This window comes from Eurytemora carolleeae, unplaced genomic scaffold (genome assembly GCF_000591075.1).
Source record: "Eurytemora carolleeae unplaced genomic scaffold, Eaff_2.0 scaffold392, whole genome shotgun sequence".
Lineage (NCBI taxonomy): Eukaryota > Metazoa > Arthropoda > Copepoda > Calanoida > Temoridae > Eurytemora > Eurytemora carolleeae.
The window spans coordinates 149,649-170,075 of NW_019396285.1; the positions used below are offsets into that span (position 1 = coordinate 149,649).

A 20,427-nucleotide genomic window follows, 5' to 3' on the forward strand; every position below is an offset into this window, starting at 1 on the left:
TTGTCCCAAGTATATTCTGCATGAATTTTCCCAAAACATATTCTGTATTGATGTCCCAAGTATATTCTGTATGAATGTTCCCAAAACATATTCTGTATTGATGTCCCAAGTATATTCTGTATGAATGTTCCCAAAACATATTCTGTATTGATGTCCCAAGTATATTCTGTATGAATTTTCCCAAAACTTATTCTGTATATTGATTTCCCAAATTATATTCTGTATGGATATTCCCAAAACATATTCTGTATTGATGTCCCAAAGTATATTCTGTATGAATGTTCCAAAATCATATTCTGTATTTATGTCCCTAAGTATATTCTGCATGGATGTTCCCGAAACATATTCTGTACGGATGTCCTTTAACATATTCTGTATTAATGTCCCAAAACATATACTGTATTGATGTCCGAAAGCATACTTTCCCAAAAAAATATTCTGTATGAATGTTCCCAAAACTTAATCTGTATGGATATTCCCAAATCATATTCTGTATGGATATTCCCAAAACATTTTCTGTATGAATATTCCCAAAACATATTCTGTATGAATATTCCCAAAACTTATTCTGTTTGGATATTCCCAAAACATATTCTGTATGGATATTCCCAAATCATATTCTGTATGGATATTCCCAAACATATTCTGTATTAATGTCCCAAAACATATACTGTATTGATGTCCGAAAGCATACTTTCCCAAAACATATTCTGTATGGATATTCCCAAATCATATTCTGTATGGATATTCCCAAAACATATTCTGTATGAATATTCCCAAATTATATTCTGTATGAATATTTTCAAAACAATTCTTCATAGATGTTCCCAAAACATATTCTTTACTGATGTCCCAAAGTATAATATAGACTTGAAAAGAATTCAGTATTAAAAAGCCAAGATTGAGTGGAATAACAAAGCATGGTTGCACACACACTATATTTAGATTATAACGATACAAACGATTATGGTTTGACCAACTAAAGTTTATCTAAATATATATTATATAGTGGTCACGTGTCTGTATCACGTGACCAGTATACTGCACTCTCATTGGTGGAAGTTCTTGTGACGTAATACGGACTTATAAATAATATAATTAATTATATCTATTAGAAATAAAAATAATAATTGGGGAAAACCTAAGCTACAATTCGGTTTCTCTGGGATATCTTTTTTCAGATTGGTTGTGTATTTGCTGAATTTGATCTGTTTAAACCTACTATTCCTATACAAAATTCAATATATAGGAATTTTCGTATAAATTTGACACAGTCCCTTTAAGTATAATATTTCAAGTCACAATGCAGATCAAAACTGTCAACTGCAGTATTCTGAACATCTAAACCTATGTTAAACAATCTAAAGACCCCTAATCGTCCTACCCCCCCCGATATCTCAATGTAGCCCCCGTTGTAGAGATAAATATATTCCAAGGGTTTTTATCAAAACCAAGATCAGTATCGATAATACACTGCAGAGTACAGTCTTAAAATCTAACTGTACACTCCACAGCAGAGTCCTGACATCCAAAGCAAGGTCTTAAAACTCAAGTTTATACTGTGCAGTTTATAAAACAGTTTGACTAAGACGGAAATGAATTATCTACAGCAAAATAAATAATATTTTAAATTTTTATGAAAATATTTATAAAAACTAAAAATAATTTGCATTGAAAGGTATGAACAGTAGAATTGCATTGCAGTTGTAGGATGGATTTCAAGGAAATTTTCAACCTTAATCTTATACCCACTCTCCCCCATTCGATTTTCTCCTTATCCAACTTTTTCCTCATCCAACTTGCTCTTCATCCATCCTTGTGCTCATACAGCCTTCTCCTCATCCATCCTTCTCCCCATCCATCCTTCTCGTCATCCATCCTTCTCCCCCATCCAACCTACTCCAGAGCTCCTCATCAAACCTTCTCCTCACCCAACCTGCTCCTCATCTAACTTGCTCCTCATCCATCCTTCTCCTCATCCATCCTTCTCCCCATCCAACCTACTCCAGAGCTCCTCATCAAACCCTCCCCTCATCCAACCTTTTCCTCATCCAACCTTTTCCTCATCAAATCTTCTCCTCATCTAATCTGCTCCTCACCCAACTTTCTCCTCATCCAACTTGCTCCTCATCCATCCTTCTCCTCATCCATCCTTCTCCCCACCCAACCTACTCCAGAGCTCCTTATTCAACCTTTTCCTCATCAAATCTTCTCCTCATCTAACCTGTTCCTCACCCACTTTCTCCTCATCCAACTTGCTCCTCATCCATACCTCTCCTCATCCATCCTTCTCCCCATCCAACCTACTCCAGAACTCCTCATCAAACCTTCTCCTCATCCAACCTTCTCCTCATCTAAACTTTTCCTCATCAAATCTTCTCCTCATCCAACCTGCTCCTCATCAAATCTTTTCCTCATCCAACCTTCTCCTCATCTAACTTGCTCCTCATCCATCCTTCTCCTCATCCAGCCTTCTCCTCATCTAACCTACTCCAGATATCCGCATCAAACCTTCTCCTCATCCAACCTAGTCCAGAGCTCCACAGCAAACCTTCTCCTCATCCAACCTACTACAGAGCTCCTCATCAAACCTTCTCCTCATCCAGCCTTCGCCTCATCAAATCTTTTCCTCATCCAACCATCTCCTCATCAAACCTTCTCCAACTTTCTCCTAATCCAACCTTCTCCTAATCCAACCTTCTCCTAATCCAATCTTTTCATTCATTCAGGTATTATCTTATCTCAACTCCTCTCCTAACTATGTAAGCCACGCTCCCCTCCCCCCTCCTCTGTTACCCACTAGAACCCCTTGATCTTCCCCCATCTTTTCACAATATAGAACTACATACGCTTAGAATCCCCGAGAGGAGGGGGGGGGAAGGGGGGAGGGGAGAGTATATTGAATATTTAGATTTGAAACATAAATCTATTCTGAAAATCTGAAGAGACTTCAAATTCCGAAAAGCCTTTCTTCCCTTGAATTTAGAAAAATGATCTTTATCCCATCTTCCTCTGATCTTTACTGAACATAAACCTTTCACTGACATGGATAAACCCTCATCCAATCTTCACGTCATCCAACCTTCTCCTCATCCAACCTTCTCCTCCAACCTTCTCCACATCTAACCTTATTCTCATCCAACATTCTCCTCATCCAACCTTCTCCTCGTCCAACGTTCTCATCCAGCCTTCTCTACATCTAACCTTCTCCTCATCCAACCTTCTCATCCAACCTTCTTCACATCTAACCTTCTCCTCATCCAACCTTCTCCTCATCCAACCTTCTCCTCATCCAACCTTCTTATCACCAAATTTTCTCATCCAACCTTATCTTTATTCAACCTTCTCTTTGTCCAATTTCCTCATCCAACCTTCTCCTCATAAAATCTTCTCTTAATCCAAGCTACTCTTTATCCAACCTTCTCCTCTATTCTTCTCCTCATCCAACATTCTCTCATCCAATCTTCTTCTTAATTAACCTTTTCCTCATACAACCTCCTTTTCATCCATCCTTCTCCCAATATAACATTTTCCTTATCCAACCTTCCCCTCATCCAACCTTCTCATCCAACCTTCACATGCATCCTTCTTCTCATAAAACCTTCTCCTCCGACTTTCCTCAGCCAACCTTCTTTCTATCCAAGCTACTCATTATTCCAACCTTCTCCTCCAACCTTGTCCTCATCCAACCTTCTCCTCATCCAATCTACTTCTCATCTTACCTTCTCCTCTTCCTACCTTCTCCTTATCCAAAATTTTTCTTATCAAACCTTCTCCTTATCAAACCTTCTCCTCATCCAACTTCTTCTCATCCATCCATCCAGGTATACACTAGTATGTATCCAGGTATACACTGGTATGTATCCAGGTATACACTAGTATGTATCCAGGTATACACTGGTATCCAGTTATATACTAATATGTATCCATGTATACACTAGTATGTATCCAGGTTATACGCTAGCATACACTTTCCGGGTATACACTATAGTATGTATGCAGGTATACATTAATGATGTAGGAGTATCCAGGTATTCACTAGTATGTGTCCAGGTATACATTGATAATATAGGAGTATCCAGGTATACACTAATATGTGTCCAGGTATACATTAATAATATAGGAGTATCCAGGTATACACTAGTATGTGTCCATCTATACATTAATAATATAGAAGTATCCAGGTATACATTAATAATATTGGAGTATCCAGGTATACACTAGTATGTGTCCAGGTATACACTAGTATGTATCCAGGTATACACTAGTATGTTATCAGGTATACATTAATAATGTAGGAGTATCCAGGTATACACTAATATGTGTCCATCAATACACTAGTATGTATCCAGGTATACACTAATATGTGTCCATCAATACACTAGTATGTATCCAGGTATACACTAATATGTGTCCAGGTATACACTAGTATGTATCCAGGTATACACTAGTATGTGTCCAGGTATACACTAATATAGGAGTATCCAGGCATAAAACTTGAATGTTTGTATCCATTATCCAGATATAAAGTTTTATAGGAAAAGTATCCTGGAATAAACTAAAACAAATGTGGTTCCGAAGTTGGGATGTGCTCCTGAATAGTTAATTCAATACCAAGTTAAAGATGACGTCATATCAACATTTCAAACTAAATTTAACTTCAGTTGAATACCAGCATAGTCTTTTATTGCATAAATGTATATATATATATACATACGTCAGAACTGGAGCCAATTTGAAAATACACGTCTTTATTTTAAGCCATGACAATATATGCGTGTGTCAGATGAGTCCTTTGAATATACACGTCTTTATGATAAATCCTGACAGTTACACATGTGTAAGATGAGTCCTGAGAATACACACGTCTTTATGATAAATCCTGACAATATACACATGTATAAAATGAGTCCTGCTAATAAACACGCGTTTAAGATGAGCCCTGCTAATAAACATGTGTTTAAGATAAGTCCTGCTAATAAACACGTGTTTAAGATGAGTTCTGCTAATATACACGTGTTTAAGATGAGACCTGCTAATAAACACGTGTTAAAGATGATTCCTGCTAATATACACGTGTTTAAGATGATTCCTGCTAATATACACGTGCTTAAGACGAGTCCTGCTAATATACACGTGTTTAGGATGAGTCAGCAACATTAACAAACTAGAACTAGGGAAGCTGCAACATTAACAAACTAGAACTAGGGAAGCTGCAACATTATCAAACTAGAACTACGGAAGCTGCAACAATAATAAACAAAAAATCAGAATCCCAGACAAGTAAATTAGAACAGTAAAAAAATGTGATCCTTCTCTGCTCAGAGAAAAACTGGCCTTAACAGCAAAGTATGATAGAATCGGAAGTCAGAATGCAAAATTGCAAATTTGCAAAACCAAATAATATCTGTGAAAACATTCGCAGATTAATATCGAATTTTAAAGTATTAAAATGTGTTTGAAAATTATTATGACGTCACGGATTTATCAAACTTTACGCCACATCTCTTCCCGCAAATTTAATCATTAAAATAAAATAAAAATATGAAACATTTTATTCAACGTATTCTCTACAGCATTCCTCCAATTAATGAGTTGCCCAATTCACAACGGTACCCTTTACAACTTTCTACGGGCACCGCCGCACTATAGTTTCAGTAGAAGTATAAGTAAATATTTTCATTTACTGTTTGGCCCTGATATAAGGATTCATCACTAATACTAATTGGATGATGAGATAGATAGAAAGATAGATGATACTGCCAAGCAATTTCTTTTGGTTCAGAATAGTCACCAAACACATGTCTGAACCCTGATTGGATCAGGCGCTAATGGAATCGCATACAAGTGTGGGCGGGCACATCAGCAAGTTTCTCAATAATATTTATCTGTCAATATAAGATATATTTGTTAATAATGATAAGAATGATAATTCAATAAAGCAATGTCTGTTTGTGAACCTGTCTTTGAAAGATGTTTATAAATAAATATATTTTATATCTAATGCGTTGTTGATGATCAGAGTAGAAAATATTTTTTTTTGTATTTGCAGGAGTTTAAAAAGGCCGTAGATTTTTTAGAAAATTGATATTTTTTATTATATAGTTTTGCTTGTTGTTAGGTGTATCAAAAAGAAATTTTTTAGTTTTAGTCGTAAGTTTCTTTTTATCACAAATTTTGATCCTAAATTCATATTTACATTGGAAAGACGATTTACAAAGGTATCATTTAAACCTGCATCTGAACCTTGAACATTGAGAAAGATACTGCGGCGCTTTTTAAAGAGATCTATATAAAAGACAATGATATCTCCATCAATAGGTTTTTAGAGTAATGTTATGAAACGTGAATATATTTTTTTAAATGAGGGGGGGGTTTTGTCCGCAATCCCATTTTTAAAATAATTTTAAACTTTTCATTGTCTTGACGTAGAAAAATATCTCCATTGATTTTAAATTCAAACCTTTGTAAAAAAGACAGTAATGTTTTCACGACGAAAACCTTATTTTTATGACTAAATGCAAATATTTGTTATGCTTCGTTGAACAAGTAATTCATTAATTTTTGACACAGTAACTCCTTGATGTTCACGTTTAAAAGTTAATGAGCATTAGTTTTTAACTTATTTTAATCATTAAATCTATATTTTTGGATTTAGTCATAGATTCGCGTGATCAATGATAATTGACTTTATCATTATTGTATTTATTGTTTCTTTTTCTTTATCCAATTGTTTAATTGTTTGACTGTCTTTTATGTAGAGGTTGGGATATTGGAAGAGGGGGTGGGGTGGGGAGTAAACTTGATTTGCATGCATTTTATTAATTGTATAAACTGTGCAAGTTCAGAGAAGAGTAAGACAATTATAAAACTAGAAACATAATGAACCAAACTCTTGAGGAAGAACCTTGTTTAGAGAGAGAGAGGGAATAATTAAATCATTCCTTCAATTGGAACCAAGGACCAAGAGAAACAAGGACCTAGACAAACAAGTACCTAGACAAAAAAGGACCTAGACAAACAAGGACCTAGACAATCAAGGACCTAGAGAAACAAGGAATTATAGAAACAAACACTTGAAGAAACAAAGACCTAGAGAAACAAGGACCTGGATAAACAAGGATCTAGAGAAACAAGGACCTGGAGAAACAAGGACCTGGAGAAACAAGGACGTGGAGAAACAATGACCTAGAGAAACAAGGACCTGGATAAAAAAGGATCTAGAGAAACAAGGACCTAGAGAAAAAAGGACCTGGAGAAACAAGCACCTGGAGAAACAAGGACCTAGAGAAACAAGGACCTGGATAAACAAGGACGTGGATAAACAAGGACCTGGAGAAACAATGATCTAGAGAAAAAAGGACGTGGATAACAATGACCTAGAGAAACAAGGACCTGGATAAACAAGGATCTAGAGAAACAAGGACGTGGATAAACAAGGACCTGGAGAAACAAGGACCTGGATAAACAAGGACCTAGGGAAACAAGTAAGTGGATAAAAAAGATCTAGAGAAACAAGGATCTAAAAAAGGATCTGTTGTTCATGTTCAGTATCCCGTTGTTAATGTCTAGTATCCTGTTGTTTACGTTTAGTATATTGTTGTTTATGTTCAGTATCCTGTTGTTCATGTTCGGTATCCTGTTGTTTATGTTCAGTATCCTGTTGTTAATGTTCAGTATCTTATTGTTGATGTTCAGTGCATTGTTGTTTATGTTCAGTTTCCTGTTGTTCATGTTGTGTTCAGTCTCCTACTGTTTATGTTCAGTATCCTGTTGTTCATATTCAGTATCCTGTTGTTTATGTTCAGTATCGTGTTGTTCATTTGCAGTATCTTGTTGTTCATGTTCAATTTTCTGCTGTTCTTGTTTAGTATCCTGTTGTTCATGTTCAGTATTCTGTTCTTCATTTTCAGTATACGGTTGTTTTTGTTAAGTATCCTGTTGTTCATGTTCAGTATCCTGTTGTTTATGTTCAGTATCTTGTTGTTTATGTTCAGTATCTTGTTGTTCATGTTCAGTATCCTATTGTTTATTTTCAGTATTCTCTTGGTATGTTCAGTATCCTGTTGTTCATGTTCAGTATCCTGTTGTTTATGTTCAGTATCTTGTATGTTCAGTATCTTGTTGTTCATGTTCAGTATCCTATTGTTTATTTTCAGTATTCTCTTGGTATGTTCAATATCCTGTTGTTTATGTTCAGTATCCTGTTGTTCATGTTCAGTATCCTGTTGTTTATGTTCAGTATTCTCTTGCTATGTTCATATTTATGGATAAATTGACGTCATCATAGATTATTAGATTTGATTTAGGAGGAATATGTATATATATATGTAGATAGAGGAAGTAGAGATATTGTTGAATACGTCAATGTCTAGGTTTGTTTATATCAATGTGAGAAGAAAACACTAAATCAGAAGAATTGCTGGAACAATTGATAGAAGGAGAGAGAGAAAGAGAGAAAGCACTGGAGCAAGATGGTTTGATATTCGCACTGTCAGCTGTATTTTCGCGAACTATTTGATTTTATCAAGTAATTGGATAATAATTAGTACCTGAAGCTACATCCGTCCCACACCAGACGCACACCGCTTAATCTTGCAGGGATCTTATATTCACTTAGATCTCTGTACCTCCCCACACCCCGGAGCCACGCCCCTGTCTCAGTGAGAACCTTGAGTCGGGTTGGATGAGGTTGAACTGGAGACTAGAGGGAGGACGGAGCTGGAGGGGAGAAGCTCTACATTTTATATTTCACAGCAAACGAATGATAATTCAATNTACAGGAGCTAGAAGAACAACAGGCTTCCATGTACAGAACCCGTACCTTATCATGAAACTGTACCTGTATACTGTGTAGAATAGAAGTATCAAGGCTAAACTTATTTGCTTTATTAAAGGTTGTAAATAAAAGGTTGGTAAAATATTCCAGTTTACGAGCCAATATTAGATAAATGTCGTCATTATTCTTAATAAAGGTTTTATTCCTTTCGAATGAAGTTACGGCAAAGGAGTACTTAATAGTATGCTGCAGGATGTTACAAATATAAATACTTGTAAACCAAATTTGTGAATTAAATGAAAAAGTGTTTATAAAATCAGATTTGTTCGTCTGAAGGTGAAAACAGAGATCAACACAAACTCAGCTTTTGCTGAAAGAGGGAAGGAAGGTTAATCACAACAATATCTCGTCCGAGCCATCTCGAAATCCTCGTCCTTCTAATATTATTTTTTAAAATGCCAACCCTTGCAGATAAAAACTTTTTTTTTTTAATCGGGCGATGTGAGGGCAAAAATAAAATACAAAATTTTCCCAATTTTTTTGTTTAATTTGTGAAAAAATTAATATGCTCCAATGTTCTACAAATATACATCTCTGTCAGTGAGAAGGACGAACATTTTGAGTGACTCGGACGAGAAAATGAGAAGAATGTGGCTCGGACGAGAAATGAGAAGAATGTGGTCCGGCGGAGAAAATGGGAAGAATGTGACTTGGACAAGAAAATAAGAAGAATGTGGCTCGGACGAGAAAATGAGAAGAATGAAGTATTGCATCTTGAAATATCACGAAGTCTAATGATTATTAAATTACTGACTCATTATACTAAATCCATCTTAAAATCACTCATTAACCAACTTTGTGATATTTCAAGATGCAATACTAAGTCAAATTTGTCAAAAATTTCACTGTATAAAACAGTTTAAGAATTCAACACACAAAATATTAATCTTAAGTAAAATTGAAAAAATGGTTTGAGTTGTGCTTTTTTTGCGTGACGCAGCTGGATTTTTTAAAATCACACTTTAAAGGCCCTAAATATACCATTTAAAAAAGTAGTTTTGCCCGGAAGAGTCAAATGTGGTGGTACGGAAGGGGAAATAGTGGTGGCTCATGATTGCCGGAAGATAAAAAAGCTAATATGTGGCATGGAAGGGAAAATGGTGGTGGCTCATAGCCGCCTGCCTTCCCCCACTCGTAATGTAAACACAAGACGGATGTCGAAACCTGACATGGGATCCATCTTTCACATAAAAAATCAATGAAATATTCTGGTCATAGGGAAACTATTATGTGAATTATCAAAATTATCAGAATTTACTGCTTTTAACCTCCTCGTATACTAAACGAACACTGTTGTTTACAAATTCCACCCAGAGAGAACTGGTTTCAATATGTACGCAGCATATACGCAACAGCAATTAAATTTCCTTGCATTATAACCTTTGTCTTTACTAACGCAAAATCGTGAGTATTCTCTTTATACAGTACAAAGTAAGAAATCTGGTGTCCAGTGGATCGTAAATAAATGTATAATAAAAGTATAGACCGGAAATTTGTAAAGATATAATTGACAGGCAATGAAAAGAATTGTATTTCTGCTGAAATGTTCCAAAATAATATTTTCAACAAATGTTCCAAAGTGCTCTTTAAAGGGACATCAAAACGTTATTTTAAGTTTAAAGGGACACAAAGACATAATTTCAAGTTTAAAGGGACAGCAAGACAATATTTTAAGTTTAATGGCACGGCAATACGTTGTGTTTCAAGCTTAAATGGACAGCAAGACGTTATTTCAAGTTTAAATGGACAGCAAGACGTTATTTCAAGTTTAAATGGACAGCAAGACGTTATTTCAAGTTTAGAGGGACAGCAAGACGTTATTTCAAGTTTAAAGGGACAACAAGACGTTATTTCAAGTTTAAAGGGACAGCAAGACGTTATTTCAAGTTTCCCTCCATTGGTAGTGATATCCTCACTGTTCTAGCTGAAAACCGAGTGCCTCTTGGAACCCAAATACGCCATTTACACCTTTCTGTTAAAAAAATAAGGCTATACCCGACATTGATGATCAGACAAAGGCGTAAACAATACTGTTGTGAATCGGAAAATGCAACTTTATAAATGGAGGGCCGAGCACTTTAACATTGGTCTCTTGTTACTTGAAATAGATTTCTAGAGTTTTGTTTAAATAATTTCAAGAAGTTAATGCTAAAAAGTCTCATAAACAACGTCACAGGGAGTAAAGTTCCTTCATAAAATAATTTTATGATTTTTTTGTTTTAAATCCATAGAAAACATCATACAATCATACAATCATACAATCATATAATCATACAATCATACAATCATACAATCATATAAACATACAATCATACAATCATACAATCATACAATCATATAATCATGCAATCATACAGATCACAGATTACAGATTACAGATTACAGATTACAGAATATCAAATCAGAGTAGATTTGGGATCTTTTCCACTTAATTCTTTATTGTAGTGTCTAAGTTTATTCTTCTCTTGTAGAATCTAGTTTTTCTTTTACTTTGCAGAGTCTATAATTATTCTACCCTGTAGGGTTTAGGTTTATTTTGCTCTGAAAAGTCTAAGGTTTATTCTTCTATGAAGAGTTTAGGTTTAGTTTACTGAATAAAGTATAGGTTTATTCTACTCTGTATAGTATAATAAACCTAAACTCTACAGAGTAGAATAAACCTAAACTCTTCAGAGTAGAATAAACCTCAACCCGCATAAAGTCTAGCTTTATTCGACGCGTTGAGTCTATGTTTATTCGACGCGTAGAGTCTAAGTTAATTTTACTTTGTAGAGTCTAGGTTTATTTTACTCTGTAGAGCCTAAGTTTTTTCTATTCTGAAGAATTTAGGTTTATTCTACTCTGAAGAGCTTAGGTTTGTTATACTCTGTAGATTCTAGGTTTATTCTACGCTATAGAGTCTAAAGGTTTCTTCTGCTTTGTAGAGTCTAGGTTTAATCTATGCTGCAAATTCTAGGTTTATTCTACTCTGTAAAGTTTCGGTTTATTCTTTACTGAAGACCCTAGGTTTAATCTACTCTGTAGTGTCTAGGTAGGTTTATTCTACTCTATAAAGTGTAGGTTTATTCTGCTCTGTAGAGTATAGGTTTAGTATACTCTGTAGAGTTAGGATTATTCTACTCTGTAGAGTGTCGGTTTATTCTGCTCTGTAGAGTATAGGTTAAGTATACTCTGTAGAGTTAGGATTATTCTACTCTGTAGCGTTTAGGTTTATTCTACTCTGTAGAGTTTAGGTGTATTCTACTCTGTAGATTCTAGGTTTAGTATACTATACAGAGTAAAATAAACCTAGACTTTATAGAGTAAACTAAACCTAAAGTCTTCATAGTAGAATAAACCTAGATTCTAGGTTTACATATATTCCCCTGATTTATTCTTCATTTTGATTTCTTATTTAGAGAAGTCATATTATCGAATAAAGGTAAAAGCCTGATGTTTAATTACGCCTATTATTCTTCTTAAACATACTTAATCATCTAAATTATACTCACTTCCGTGTACTGTGTAGGCAGTATAGACTAGACTTATATAAAAGCCAGCTTTATATAAAAATATCACGATATAACCTGCTCTATGTAGAATATCAAAACATCAGATAGATGTGGGTGACGTTAAAAATAATTATACATACTTCGATTTTTTTTATTTTTTTTTCTATTTTCCAGCCTTCGATTTCTGTTGTTGCTTTCACAATTGAAAATGATTTTATTTTACCGATCTATTTCAAGGAAGGTTGATTTTATCTATTCTATTTCTGCTAAAGGAAAAACTCTCTGAGAAATCTTAAATATTTTCAATCACGTGATAGCTGTAAAACCTAAAACTCCAGGAATATGATACCCCACGTGGCCCCGCGCTGCGGCTAAACAATTTGGGAAAGTGTTATTGTTTGATAAATGTACAAGGTAAAATTCTATAAAAAAAATTTTACAACATTATTATTGCAAAGGAATTGAGTCTTTGCCACAAACTCTGATTTTCTAATCTCAATATCTTTGCAACCCATGGTCATATACCTTAGATATTTCAAAATACAATTTAATATATAGGTGTAATTTCAAGGGACTGTCAATGATTGAAATGCCGTGTCCGATTCACAGTGCATGGTGCTCTTTAATCCATTGACTGACCTGTTCCGAGTTCCGGGATTTTCTTGCTTAATACTTACACAGGAGACCGAAGTGTACGGTTGGACCGATCTACATTTCCGTGTGAATTCAACGCAGCTGAGATCAAATATTTCTGGAAAACCAAGAATATTCAACGGACAACGCAGTTTTGAAGAATTCAAATGAAAATCTTTATTTTCTGAGACTCCCGGAAAACTTTCTAATATTTTTAAATCCAAAATTATCAACAATTACATTTCTGCAGATATTTTAAGAATAAATCCGTAATCCTTGTTCAGTCAAAAGTAACAAGTGTACCGTAGTGATTCAGACACACATGGAGTCGAGATATGTTACATGAAATTACGTTTCAAAAATCGCTTTTAACTAATAAATGTCAAAATGGGTCAAGTGGTTGAGGACCCAGATGATAATTTCGGAGCACCATGTGGGTATTTTTAAGGGGTCAGTCGTGTAAATATATATAATCTTTAATCTATTATAATCTAAAAACCAGTTTAATATTTATTTGATATATATCTTCTGATCTTTCGAAATTAGCTGTTTAAAATTTAACTCTGGCCGTTAAATAAATATTTTATAAAAACAAAATAGCCAATAAATATTTAATATAAATATCCCGCAAATATTAATATAATTGATTATAAACCTTTACAAAATTGCCACAAATTCTGATTTTCTAATCCCTATATCTTTGCAACCTGATGGTGTAAACCTTCAATATTTCAAACTATCATTATTTGATCCAACAGAATTCATAGTTTGAAATATCAATGGTCTCTGACATTAAATTGCAAAGATATTGGGATTAGAAAATCCGGGTTTGTGGCCAAAACTCAGTTCCTTTGAAAAATTGGGCATTTTTTCCAAAATACAGAATTTAGATTTTTTGTATCATAATTTTTAGTTGTATATGTGATATAAACCAAAGACAGTAAAGATCCACCAATGAAAAATAAGTTAATAGTTAAATGTAGAATAGATAGATATATATTATATATAAAATAATGTAATTATACGAGATATATGAAATATCAAAGATTTATGAGATACTAATCAATTTTACGAAAATATAAGATAGACGTAACATTTTAATTTAGTGGAATTATGAGATAATTTATTATATTAACCCTATTAGTATTAACTAGCTCAAGTGCCTTAAATTTCAATTTTTGGGACAAAAAATTAGATTTTTGAAAGAAAAATAAATAGATATTTAAAGCTATAACTCTTTTATATACATATAAGAGCACAGAGCTTTATTATATAGATATTGAAATAATGGGATTAATAAAACAATCCCAGAAAAAAAAACACTTAATCCTTTATCAATGATTCTGTGATGGAGATATCCAAGGATTTCTCTCTGAAAAATAATAGCATGCTGTCTTAATACCGATGTAAATTCCTTACAGTCAATGGCCTGTCTGATTCCCAAGGGTTTTCTTAAAAAAAAACTTTATCTGAGTAAAAATTAGGGAAAGCGTTAAATTCTAACATTTTTCTATAATGTTATTGATGCATGAATTCGCAAGTCACTTTTATATTGAAAGATTAAGCCTCTAGTTTTGTCCTATGATTAAATAGAAGCAACAAAAAACTCATCTATCTACATATTATCTAATCTTGAAGACAAAGTTAAGAACGGTTTAATTATTCTCCGGGTATCCTAGTATAAACTGTGGATACACTGGTCCCTGAGGCGCTCTCTACTCCTAGGAGAGTTTATATTCTTCATCATTTATCTTCCCAGAGCATCAACATTAAATATCAATATTTACAGCTCTTCATAAAATTGAAAAAAGCTGAAATTCAGGAGAGCTGCTGATCCAATAAACAAATGTTGGAGCTGTTCTTTTAGATGAACGAAGCTTTAATGCAGCTCCTTATAAATAAGAACTCAAAGCTATTGTTGACTGCTCATCTAATCTGTAGGCTTGCTGCTGCTCTAGATGAGTGAAGCAGTTTCTGTGCTGCTCCAGGTGGATGGAGCAGTTTCTGTGCTGCTCCAGGTGGGGGGAACCGTTTCTCCAGTAACTAATGTTGGAGCTTCACTGATGGGTGTTCCGGTCACGTGTTCAGGTTTAAGAAATGCGCAACTACCTTTTCCTGATTTAGTAAAAACCTGGTTACTATATATATAACCGATCCAGCCGTTTGGCCGGCTAACTCCTTGACCGATTTGCCTCAAAATTTGATTAGGGAACTCTGTAGGAATGTTCTTAGCTAGGTTTAAGAATTCTAAGTTTAGTGGTTTGACTTTTACAGAAAAAATCTATTTTCCAGACAAAGCTGGGTTCCCATGCTAGTCATTTTATAAAACTTAATGTTAAATGAATTGATTAAAGATAAGAAATCAAAGTTTTAATACTTAAATATTCTCCAGGTTATTTATTCCTGTACAAATGAAGTCCTCAGGACAACAGTAGACCCCACCAGGACAACATACACCCTAGAGTAAACATCAGTGCATGCTGCATATTTAGAGACAGAAAGATAGAAGGATAAATGAAAGGAATTGAGGGATAAATGAAAGGAATTGTAGGATAAATGATAGGAATTGGAGGATAAATGATAGGAATTGGAGGATAAATGATAGGAATTGGAGGATAAATGATAGGAATAGGAGGATAGATGAATAAGAGATAAAGAGAAATGAGAGGAATGGAAGGATAGTGGAGTGAGATATATAGAAATTAGAGGAATATGAGGATAGAGGAATGAAAGATAAGGAGAAATGATAGGAATGGACGGACAGAGGAGTGAGAGATAAGAATAGAAAAGTGAGATATAAGCAAAGAGGGGAGTAAGATATAAGGAGAAATGAGAGGAATGGTAGGATAGAGGAGTGAGATACAAGGAGAAATGAAATGAATGGGAGGATAGAGAAGTGAGATATAAGGATAGAGGAGTGAGATATAAGGAGAAATGAGAGGAATGGTAGGATAGGGGAGTGAGATCAAAGGATAGAGGAGTGAGATATAAGGATAGAGGAGTGAGATATAAGGATAGAGGAGTGAGATATAAGGAGAAATGAGAGGAATGGTAGGATAGAGGGGTGAGATAAAAAGAGAAATGAGAGGAAAGGGAGGATAGAGAAGTGAGATATAAGGATAGATGGGAGTAAGATATAAGGAGAACTGAGCGGAATGGGAGTACAGAGAATTGTGAGATATAAGGATAGAGGAGTGAGATATAAGGATAGAGGAGTGAGATATAAGGAGAAATGAAAGTAAAATTAGGATAGGGATCTGTTAACCCAATAAATAAAAGTAATTTACTGCTTACATTTGAATAACTGCAGCATCCTATGCCTGTAATGGCAGACGGCATGGGACAACACTTATAGTCTGGTGGGCAGCAGGTCACCTGGTCTCCCTGGTCCTCACATTCAACATAGTCTCCACAGTTGTCATCTAAACATATTCCAGGGATTTGGATTTCGAATTATTAATGAAATTCAAAGAAAAGTCCGGGTCTGAGGAAACATGACAGTGGCAACACAACTTGAATGTCGTCTTTGATCATTGAAATAATTAGCGACACTTATCCTTTAACCTAATTTTAGAATTAATATTTACAAACTATCTATATATATTCTCCATCCGATAATATTGAACACATAAAAAGGCAGACAAAATCTTGGAAATTCCGATACTAAGATAATTTTGTGGTTTGCAGTGCTGTCATATTTCGTGGGACGCCCTGTAGTTACAAATTTGACGGAAAAATTAGTTATTCTCAGAGGAGCAAAAAAAAAGATATGTCTTTGATTGTGCGGATATTGGAAAGAAGATTGTGGTTATGGAAGACGACAACCACTAGCGTTATCGTGAATTTAAATTTGCTCACTTTATGTACATTATATACAGGGTGTCCCACGAAAAATGACAGTTGGTATAAATAGTTTAGAATGTCTTCTTCCATAATTTGATATGTTTTTTAATACGAAAGACAATAATAAAAATATTATTTAGACCGATCAGAGATATTATTTGATCTTTGCAAGCTATATGCTCTGATAAAAAAACTTTAAAGTTTTGCATACCGTGGTTACCTTGCTGAAAAGCTTATAATTCGTGTTGATTTTGCAAAAATAATTTCGCGAAAAAAATCCCGCGAAAACCCTTCTATCAACTGTCATGTTAATGGCCAACACCTTGAATGCTAGACAAATGACATTTTTTAAATAATTGGTAGATCGTATGTATCTCATGTTAAGAAAATGAATTAAAAGTTTTTCATTGCAAACATATAGAAGTTCGAAATTATTTTTTGACAAAATTGACAACGTTTAGTTTATTGTTAAATAAAATACACTAATTCTAGTTCTGAGAAATTTTTAGTTTAATTCTTTAAAAAGACGACATTTTAATGACCTCCTCTTTTGTCGGTTGTTCAATTCAATTGAATTTAGTTTATACAGTGTCGAGAACCAGAAATATAAAGACGACTTTTAAACTCAATTTGATTTTAAATAGTCCAATAAGCATGGTACACAATATTTGTGCAGTGTGCGTAAACAGACCCGTTTCACTTCACTAGTTACTTAATAATTGTGTCGAGTAAAACTTTTTGCAACAACATCAAATGCACTGAGGAATTGATAAAAGTCGTCTTCCTATTTCAAAGTTATCTGGTTCTAACTGAAGAAGATATTTTACCAGTATCTCTCAGGGTTTGAATAAAACCATCAACATAATCAAACGTTTTCGCTCCTTCAATCTCGAACAAAACATCCCCATCCTGCTCCGATCCTATATCCGTCCTGGATCCAGATCCTCCTCCTCCTCTTCGGAGTTCTTTGGAAACAGAAACGTTTAGTCATGTTTTATTCATTTAATTTAAAGTTTAAAAGTTGGCAGAAAAGTTATTTAAAAATCAAGATTTAAAAAAGATCACTTATTAAAAGATATTAATAGATTGAATATATATACAGGGTTGCCCACAAAAAGACTATGTTTAAGCCAGAAATCCTCATTCTACCTCGGGATCTTTATTATTGAAGGGTCATTAAAGTCTCATCCTTTGTGGGTAACCCTGCAGTTGCCATCATTTGTAATTTTTAATTCTCTATATTTATGTATATATTCATTTTATTGATTTTTTAAAGAAAAGTTTTTTTTTGTCAACTTAGAAATTTGTTAAATCAAGATCAATAGTTTTGAGATATTCTAAACATTATCCCTAGTTCTACTCCCGCTATAGAACTCCAGGCACACCCTAATCAATATTTAAATATAGATAATTGATTAATATCTCTGTCTAACCGACTTTTTGTTGAATTGTCTTTCCATTGTGCAAAATCAATTCTTTTATTAGATATCACAAAATTTATTTATGTAAAGTATATCATTCTTCCTATGGTCTCATATTAGACCTCTATTGTTTAGATATTAATGTTTATAATATTGAAAATTGACTATTTTATATTGTGGTTTCTTTTTTAAAGTGTTCTCGCATTTCTACTGTAGGAAAAAATATAGGAATTATTAGAATCAAACACTTTTAAACCTAGAAAAAGTACAAGGTCTTTCACTTTATTGATTTGTAAAGGATTTCAAGGATACCGTTGTGAATAGGGCACGGTCATCTTCAAATGAGGGGCCACTTAAAATTGCGCTTACAGTCCCTTTTATTGTAGGGACAAGGACGAACTGTTAAAACTGAGTATGTAGTGACGTACAGCTAGAGTTTCTAGAGAACAAAACGTTTTGTGAAAAAATGCGAAGCTTTTCGGTCGCATTTCGCAAACTTTTTCGCGAAATTTCGAGAAATAAATGAAGCGAAAACGAAGCGAAATTTCACAAAAATGCGAAATGCGAAAATATTTTCGCGAAATGCGAATATTTTGTGAAACCAGTTTTTTAGCTACAACAATTAATGGCTCAAAAAAAACAATGCTCTGCTCTGATAGCTCAATATTTTAAGTTTTGTCATAATCATAATCATAACAACAACAAGTAACAAGTAAAATTGTATTACGTATCTTGGAAGTATATATAGTTTTTAAACAGGGTGAATTTATAATATTCCGAATTATTTTAGTTTTTCCCGTAGTAGATTTCATTTTGTGTTTAAGAAGAAAGATCTTAACGGTCGAGAAAATATTTTCAAGGAAGTCTATGAATTGTCTGATGTCTCCTGTCGTTCTTAAATCTATATTTATATTTTGTGTGAATCCATCAATTGGGCTAGCGGATAAATCCTTCTTTGAAAATAAGTCTTGTAGTTTCAAAATTTAGTCTTTTTTAATGAAGTTTCGCAACTTTTTCGCTAAAATTTGCATTTGTTTTTAAAAAATCAGTATTTTTCGCGAAATTTTCGTGTTTTATTGCATAATTTCCATTTTTTTTGCGAAATTTACGCATTTTCTATTTCGCGAAAATTTGGCCTTTTTGCGAAACAGTTTGAAGCAAAATGATTGCGAATTTTTGTTTTTCATTTTCGCGCAACGATTTTTCCTTTTTGCTGAGAACCCTATGTACAGCATGTATTGTATAGACTATTTACGATAAAGTTAACTATCAATTCTAGTCAATACTATATTCAAAAATATCGTCTTCCCCGATGAGTTTATTCAAGAGGAATTGAGTCTTTGTCCCGAACTCTGATTTTATCATTCCTATATCTTTGCAACCCAATCTTGTAGACTTTAGATATTTCAAACTTTAAATTCTATAAGATCAATTGATCTAAGTATAATATATCTAAGGTTTACACTTTCAGGATACAAAGAGAAGGAAGTTAGAAAATTTAAGTTTGTGGCGAAGTCTTAATTTCTTTTGTCAATAACATTCTAAAATCCCTCAGTTTACTTTTGCATTTGAAAAATGGAAACTTTAAATTTATTTATTATTTTGCATTTTTAAATTTACTTCTTTTTGATGAAATAAATGTTCAAAGATTTTCTTTATTTTCTTAACAATTGGGCAATATTTCAGAAATTTCCTAAAATTGTTTCAATTTATAAAACTAAACATACAAACCTAGGAGAGGGATTATATACAAAAAATCATACATCTTCATTTTTCATATTTCTGAAACTATACACACATTTTCAGACATTTTCATCAAACGCTTTAATATTTCAAACTTAGACTATTTGATCTATCACAATTCATAATTCATAATATCAAAGGTTGCAGAGATATAGAGATTAGAAAATTAGAACTTGTTGGTGTGGCGAGTTGACATGGTGCCTGTTTAGAATTCTTTTTCCCCTCTCAACCTGAAGTTCAACACTGATGAAATTGTCGAATTAATATTGAACCGGTCTAATTTATTTCCATATTGTACTGAGATCAGCTTACTTCAAAAGGTACAATTGTACAATTGAACGATATATAACAAAATTCTTTTCGCCCATATTCTTAGGCCACAACTTAAAAGTGTTAATCTGTTCAGAAAAAAGAGAATAGAATATATATTAGAGCGGAATTTACTAGAAAAAAGTGT

General features: G+C 33.7%; 2 protein-coding genes across 2 annotated transcripts in view; both read right to left on the reverse strand.

The window, feature by feature from the left end:
* The window catches only part of LOC111700164 (uncharacterized), a 29,779-nt gene extending 21,034 nt beyond the window's left edge, over positions 1 to 8,745 (reverse strand). Inside the window, exon 1 of the mRNA XM_023470992.1 lies at positions 8,553 to 8,745. The gene's annotated coding sequence lies outside the window, so the exon portion shown is untranslated. The remainder of the gene's footprint in view (positions 1 to 8,552) is intronic.
* Positions 8,746 to 14,569: 5,824 nt separating this feature from the next.
* Positions 14,570 to 20,019, reverse strand: LOC111700170 (uncharacterized). Its single transcript, XM_023471001.1, has 6 exons — positions 19,959 to 20,019; positions 18,157 to 18,192; positions 17,634 to 17,771; positions 16,258 to 16,385; positions 15,367 to 15,421; positions 14,570 to 15,078 (listed from the first exon to the last, which is right to left on the reverse strand). Exons 1-6 carry the CDS (start codon positions 19,996 to 19,998, stop codon positions 14,918 to 14,920), a joined length of 558 nt encoding a protein of 185 aa, XP_023326769.1. The 5' UTR covers positions 19,999 to 20,019; the 3' UTR covers positions 14,570 to 14,917.
* Positions 20,020 to 20,427: the final 408 nt, after the last annotated feature.